Below are 7835 nucleotides of genomic sequence, written 5' to 3' on the forward strand. Positions count from 1 at the left end.
TAGAGAAACGATTGGTTAATTGCTAAAAAATTAAAAAATGATATACTTTTTAACCTCAAGTGCTGATCTTGTCTAGCTCTGCGTGTACTCTGTGTAATCCGGGTTAAATACATTTGGGGTGGATCGAAAAAAGTGTTGTTTTTTGTAAAGTTTTGACCTTTGCAAGTTCACTTTGTAAACACTGGGTCAGTACTTCTGCAGCAATTTAGGATGATTAAATGAGATGAGAGTTTTTCAACGCACCCTAACTGTATTGAACTGGAATGCACAGAGTTCACACAAAGCTAGACAAGACAAGCACTTAAGGTTACAAAATTATATACATTGTAAAAAAAATTTGTAGAAAATAACAGATTGTTTCGCTAGATAAGTCCCTTCTTTCTTGGCTAGGATCATTTAGAGCCCTTTGAGGCTGCATTTAAACTGCATTTTGGAAGTTCACACTCAGGAGCACCATTGAAGTCCACTATATGGAGAGAAATTCTGATTTTTTTTTTCCTCAAAAAACTTTAAGCTCCTTTAAGCTTTACTCCTGCTTTTATGAAATTCATCTATAGCGAAAGTTGGAAAGGTTATAAAGGCAACACTACTTCTGCCCTAAATGCTGAAGTTTGTGTTGACTTTGTAGGTGAACGGTGTGGTTTGCAGTCCAGATGAGCAGCATTTTGCCACCTGTGGGCAGGATGGCAGTGTGAGAGTTTGGGCGCTGCAGAGCCATGAGCTGCTGGTGCAGTTTCAGGTGCTGAACCAGGTGAGCATAAACACCCAGATGCAAAAAAAAAAAGTTAATAATGTAACCATCTCAGGATAATTTTAATAATGGGTTCTTGAACAGCAAATTAGCATGTTAGAATGATTTCTGAAGGATCATGTGACACTGAAGACTGAAGTAATGATGCTGAAAATTCAGCTATTCATCACAGGAATAAAATATATTCAAATAGAAAATAGGTATTTAAAATTATAATAATATTTCACAATTTTACAGTTTTTGGGTATCAAATCAAAAAATCAAAAGTATCAAAAAAAATTAATTTAAAGCTAACAAAAATGAAAGTGAACAGAAAATATAAAAATACAATTAAAAAAATTAACAAACTATAGTAGTATAAAAAAATAATACATGGGACAAAACAAAAACTGGTTACGGTAGTTAAATGACGCATTTCTAATAAATGTAGCTTTTTTTGAAGAAAAAAAAACATGTCTAAAAATGTTTTAAATAAAACAAAAAAATCTAGAACTATGTATTTTTTAATGTTTTTAATTTTAATTTGTTTTTTTTTTTTTTTTTTTTTTTTAAAGAAGTCTCTCCAGCTCACCAAGCCAAGTACAGCAAAAACAATAACATTTTGAAAATCAGCATATTAGAATGATTTCTGAAGGATCATGTGACGCTGAAGACTGAAGTAACGATGCTGACAATTCAGCTTTGCATCACAGGAATAAATTACATTTTAAAATATATTCAAATAGAAAATAGGTATTTGAAATTATAATAATATTTCACAATTTTACATTTTTTACTGTATTTTTGATCAAATTAATGCAGTCAGTTTTTGGTATCAAATCCAAAATGTAATTTAAAGCTAACAAAAATTTAAGTGAACAGAAAATATAAAAATACAAACAAAAACAATTAACAAACTATAGTAGTATAACAAATAATACATGGGACAAAACAAAAACTGGTTAAGGTAGTTAAATGACACATTTCTAAAACATTTAGCTTTTTTTTTTTTTTTTTTTTTTAGAAAAAAAAAAACATCTAAAAATGTTGCAAATAGAACAAAAAACTAGAACTATGTATTTATTAATTTAATAATAAAAGCTAAACTTACTACCAGTTGAATGTTTTTGGACAGTAAGATTTATAATGTTTTTTTTTTAAGAAGTCTCTTCAGCTCACCAAGCCTGCATTTTTTTTTTATCCAAAGTACAGCAGAAACAATAATTTAGAAAAATCAGCATATTAGAATGATTTGTGAAGGATCATGTGACGCTGAAGACTGAAGTAATGATGCTGAAAATTCCGCTTTGCATCACAGGAATAAATTACATTTTAAAATATATTCAAATAGAAAATAGGTATTTGAAATTCTAATAATATTTCACAATTTTACAGTTTTTCTGTATTTTTGATCAAATGAATGCAGTCAGTTTCTGAGTATCAAATTCATTTTTCATTTTAGTTAATTGTTGAATTGTCTCTGCATGTTTCTCTGTATTGCAGAGCTGTGAGTGTGTGTGTTGGTCTCCTCCGAGGGGTGTGTATGAGCCCGGCGGGCGTGCGTGTGTTGCGGGCGGTTACAGTGACGGGACCGTGAGGATCTTCAGCCTGGAGTCGGCCGAGATGGAGCTGAAACTTCAACCTCAGCCTGCGTCTGTGTGTGCGCTGCAGTACTCGCACCACGGTTAGTGTGTATGTGTGGGAGGCCTTTGTGTCTATGTGAGCGTTTGTGTGTTTCTGTTCACTATATGCATGTGTGTGTGTATGTGTAGGTCATGTGCTGTTGTCTGGTGGTCGTGATGGTCTCGTTACTGTCAGCAGTCCTGTCACTGGAGTCACTGTACGCACCGTCCGTGACCATAAGGGGGCGCCCATCACTACATTGCAGTGCACCAGCAAACAGGTTTGTGCTTGTGTGTGTTTCTGTGGTTTTCTGTTTTGCAAGGCAAATAACTCAACATTGTGTGATGTGGAACATCACCATATGCACCATATTGTGAGCCATATGCAGAAAGTATTTGGACACTGAAGTCACACTTAAAAATACTTGAATTTGATAGAAAAACAATAAGATCCTAAACTTTGGTATACTGAAAAGATTTGAGACACAGACACAGATATTTGTTGACATTGTCACATACTTTCAGTGTCATTTTAATGCAATCAAAGTAAAAACGCAATATAGCTTAGTGTGATCGCAAAGGCTAATTATTGGATGATTGTGGCAAATTGAATTAAATAAATATATGTGACCCTGGACCACAAAACCAGTCATAAGGTTAAATTTTACAAAAATGAGATTTATACATCATATACATCATATGAAAGCTCAATAAATAAGCTTTCTATTGATGTATGGTTTGTTAGGATAGGACAATATTTGGCCGAGATACATCTATTTGAAAATCTGGAATCTGAGGGTGCAAAAAAATCAAAATACTGAGAAAATCACCTTTAAAGTTGTCCAAATTAAGTTCTTAACAATGCATATTACAAATCAAAAATTACATTTTGATATATTTACAGTAGGAATTTTACAAAAAATCTTCATGGAACATGATCTTTACTTAATTTCCTAATGATTTTTGACATAAAAGAAAAATCTAAAATTTTGACCCATACAATGTATTTTTGGCTATTGCTACAAATATACCCCAGCGACTTAAGACTGGTTTTGTGGTCCAGGGTCACATATGTGGTGTGTGTTTCACAGTGAAGCATGGCACTAAAAAGAAATTAGCACAGGTGTAAATATTCGTATTGTGCAGATGTACTGTAAAAGTAAAATGATGATTTCTTTTTCTCAAACAGTTGATTGTTTTATTTTACAGTGAAACATTCCAATAGTAAAATGTATTTTCTTTAAAATGTTTAAATAATAGTGCTGATAATTATTATATGTAATAAATTGCTGTTGTTATTTTTTAATAATGTATAATTTTTGTTATTTTATTTATTTTGATATATCAATTTTTCATAAATACTCTTTTTTTTTAAATATTAGTGAAATATTACAAAAGTAAAATGACTTATATAATTTTTTTATTATTTATAATTCAATTTTTTAAATGCATTTAAATATTATTATTGATAATAGCGATAGGGGTAATAATTAATTTTTTTAAATAATAAACAACATTTTTGGTGAGCAAAAAAATTCATTATTATCATTTCTATATCATTATTATTATTTCTATTATCAATAATAATAAAATTATAATGAATAATAAATTGTTATTATTATTATTATTATTATTAAAATAATTATAGTCATAATGATATAAGTTTTCTAAAAACCATTTTTTTTAATTTTACAGTTAAGTATTACAAAAGTACTTTGTTTTATCATTTATAATAATAATAATAATAATAATAATAATTATTATTATTATTATAATTATAGTTATATTGAAATTTTTCCTAAATACTTTTTTTTTTTTACAGTTAAATATTGCTAACGTAAAATTTATTATTATTTATAATTCAAATTTTAAAATGTAATTATATTTTTATTATTATTGATAATAGCAATAATAATAATAATTTATTTTTAAAATAATAAACAACATTTTTGGCGAACAAAAATAAAAATAAAATTAATAAAATTAGATACATTAGAAATGATAATTAATACAATTATTTTTAAAAAACAAGTAATAATAAATTAACTAATTTTACTTTTGTAAAATATCACTGTAACGTAAAAAATAGTATTTAGAAAAAAAATTATATGTCAATATGACTTATTATTACTAATAAAAATACAGTTGCATTTATGAGTGCTATTAATTAGTAATATCAAACAACTTTTTAGCGAACAAAACTATTATGTAGTAATAATAATATGCATAATAAATAATTACATTATTAATATATATATATATATATATATATATATATATATATATATATATTATATATTGTGCAGATTGTGCAGCCCAGCAAACCTGGAGCATATTTTATTACATTTTAAATCACATTTAAAATTTTCAGCAGAAAAATCGCAATGCGATTCCCCCTCCCCTTAAATCGTTTATTCTTGCTAAACGATTTAACGTATGTGTGACCCTGGACCACAAAACCAGTCTTAAGTCGCTGGGGTATATTTGTAGCAATAGCCAAAAATACATTGTATGGGTCAAAATTATTGATTTTTCTTTTATGTCAAAAATCATTAGGAATCATTAGGAATTCCTACTGTAAACATATCAAAATGTAATTTTTGATTAGTAATATGCATTGTTAAGAACTTAATTTGGACAACTTTAAAGGTGATTTTCTCAGTATTTTGATTTTTTTGCACCCTCAGATTCCAGATTTTCAAATAGATGTATCTCGGCCAAATATTGTCCTATCCTAACAAACCATACATCAATAGAAAGCTTATTTATTGAGCTTTCATATGATGTATACATCTCAGTTTTGTAAAATTTAACCTTATGACTGGTTTTGTGGTCCAGGGTCTCATATGTGCTGATATAAATGTCTTCTAGTATAAGGAGTTTGGTCTGGAGGGAAACGAGCTCTGGTTGGCCGTCAGCGCAGACAGGCGTGTCAGCATCTGGGCTGCCGATTGGACGAAGGATAAATGTGAGCTGCTTGATTGGCTGACGTTTCCAGCGCCCATCCCACCAGAGGTGATTAATATTCATGAGCATTAGGCCAATAAATGTGTTCTAAAGTCATATATTATGTGCATTTACATCTCGTTGTGCCATTCACATGTGTTTATTGTAGTTGAAAAGACTAAGAAATAAATGATTCTGTCTTTTTAATCAGGGTGTACTGGCATTGCCACCCAGTTTGGCAGCATTCAGCCCCAGTCAAAGAGGAACGGTGGTTTACAGCGGCTACGCTGTGGAAAAAGAGATCATCTTTTACTGCCTTTACAAGAAACAGGTACTCAAACACTGGGATTTTTTCTCCTCACACTTTTATGGGAGAATTAATGTCAACTAGATAAAAAGGTTTGTCAAGACAAACTTTAAGTTGGCTTGAAAAAGCCTGATCAGAAAGTGTGAAAAAGTTTTAGAAATTTTATGGTTTTCAGTCTGAAAGCTTGAATGCATTGAAAGCAATAGTCTGTCAGATGGATGGATGAATAAATGGATAGATAGCATGTTTAACTTATTTAGAATGTTACTAGCATGTAGCTAGCATGATAAATTAGTTACTAGCATGTTGATAGCATGCTTAGCATGTTGTCATGTTTCTAACATTTTTAACATGAGTAACATGTCAATAGCATGTTGCTAGCATGCTTCTAGCCTGATTAGCATGTTTATAGAATAAGTAGCATGTAGTTAGCAGTTTTCTAGCCTAATAAGCATGTTGTTAGCATGTTTCTAGCCTGATTGGCATGTTGTTAGCATTTTTCTAGCCTAATTAGCATGTTGTTAACATGTTTTTAGCATGATTTGCAGCTTGTTAACATGTTTCTAACGTCTCAGAAGAATAATAATATTAAGTTTAAATAGCATTTCAGTAAGTTGGCTTTTCTCAAGCCAATTCAATTAAAGGGATAGTTCACCCAAAAATGAAAAGTTTATGTTTATCTGCTTTGCCCCAGAGCATCCAAGATGTAGGTGACTTTGTTTCTTCAGAAGAAGAACATGTTTTTGTTTACTTTTAAAGGTCTGGTGCCCATCCACTCACATTATTTGGCTGACAGACTGCACCGGTTTTCGTTAAAAATCTTTGTTTGTGTTCTTCTGAAGAAACAAAGTAGATAAACATCAAATTTTCATTTTAGGGTGAACTATCCCTTTAATGTTTATGTATTTTTTGTTTCATAGGTTTTGAGGACGATCTCTCTGTCCGACTGGGCTCTGTGTCTCGGTCTCTGCTCAACGGGAAGGCTGATCGCTGTTGGATCAAACCGTACGTCTGCTCTTTTGCTTTATATGGTAAAAGTAATGTGTTTGTGATCTACATAGTCATCTAACAGTACTGCTTTGTGTTTCAGAGCGCGTCCTGAAGCTGATTCATTCCTCCAGCGGACGTTTTCAGGATTTCACGTCTCACAGCGACTCGGTTGACGTGTGCAGCTTCAGCTGGTCTGGATCTCAGCTCTTCACTGCTGCTCATAATGAGCTCTTATTGTGGACTGTGCATGGATTATAATGCTGATACATCAACACTAAAGCTCCTGACAGGCCTCTGATTGGGTCGGTTTGATTCCTCTCAGTTTGGATGGCAGTAGCTACTATGGTTAGATTTGGTCAGATTTAGTTTGATTGTTCCTTAGAAATGTTGCATTGATGTAGCAGATCAGTTTTGTCATGTTTTATAACCGGTTAGACTGACTTGAAGGAGTTTTTGTATTCTTTTGATTTGTTTTTTTAGTATTTTTGATACACTTGAAAGAATTGGTGCTTTTTACACTGTTTGAAATTATTTTAGTTGTAAGAAGTATCCTGAAATTGTTATGCACTTTGATCCTTAGAAATAAAATTCATAAAAACGCTGAAGTACTCATGTTGCATTAAGTAAATCCATTACAATTACAGTAAAACACATCCTGATTTTGTGATTAATATTTAATTTAGTTCAATTCAGTTTTATTTATGAAACACATTTAGAATTAACTTTAGTTGGCCAAAGTGCTGTACATGCAAAAGAAGGCAAAAGCAAAAAATAAAATAAAATAAAAAATAATTATAGAGAATTAAAAACACAGGGGGAAAAAAAAAAATGTGTATATATATATATAATTGTTTTACATTTTATTATATTAATTATTGAAAAAAAAATATTGTATTTTAATGATTTTAATATTAAACATCTTATATAGTTTGAATATTTATGAGATTTTATTTGAGTTATTTGCAATTTATATTTGACATTTTATTTTTGAACATTTTATTATATGAATTATTGTATTTTAATGGTTTTAATATTACATATTTTACATGTTTTTTATATTTATGACACTTTTAATAATTATATTTAATTTCTGATATTTATGACATTTTATATATATATAATACATATATATATATATATATATATATATATATAAAAATGTCATAAATATCAGAAATTATACATATGTATATATTTAATTTCTGAACATTTTATTACATTAATTATTAACGTTTTAATG

General features: G+C 30.0%; 1 protein-coding gene across 1 annotated transcript in view; it reads left to right on the forward strand.

The window, feature by feature from the left end:
• LOC141300306 (WD repeat-containing protein 90-like) overlaps positions 1-7196 on the forward strand; it is a 33395-nt gene extending 26199 nt beyond the window's left edge. The window contains exons 36-42 of the mRNA XM_073830622.1: positions 629-751; positions 2234-2414; positions 2503-2633; positions 5224-5367; positions 5510-5629; positions 6526-6610; positions 6696-7196. Of these exons, the coding sequence (XP_073686723.1) occupies positions 629-751; positions 2234-2414; positions 2503-2633; positions 5224-5367; positions 5510-5629; positions 6526-6610; positions 6696-6853 (942 nt within the window). The 3' untranslated portion in view covers positions 6854-7196. The remainder of the gene's footprint in view (positions 1-628; positions 752-2233; positions 2415-2502; positions 2634-5223; positions 5368-5509; positions 5630-6525; positions 6611-6695) is intronic.
• The last annotated feature ends 639 nt before the right edge of the window (positions 7197-7835 follow it).

The sequence above is a fragment of the Garra rufa genome, chromosome 24, assembly GCF_049309525.1.
Source record: "Garra rufa chromosome 24, GarRuf1.0, whole genome shotgun sequence".
NCBI lineage: Eukaryota > Metazoa > Chordata > Actinopteri > Cypriniformes > Cyprinidae > Garra > Garra rufa.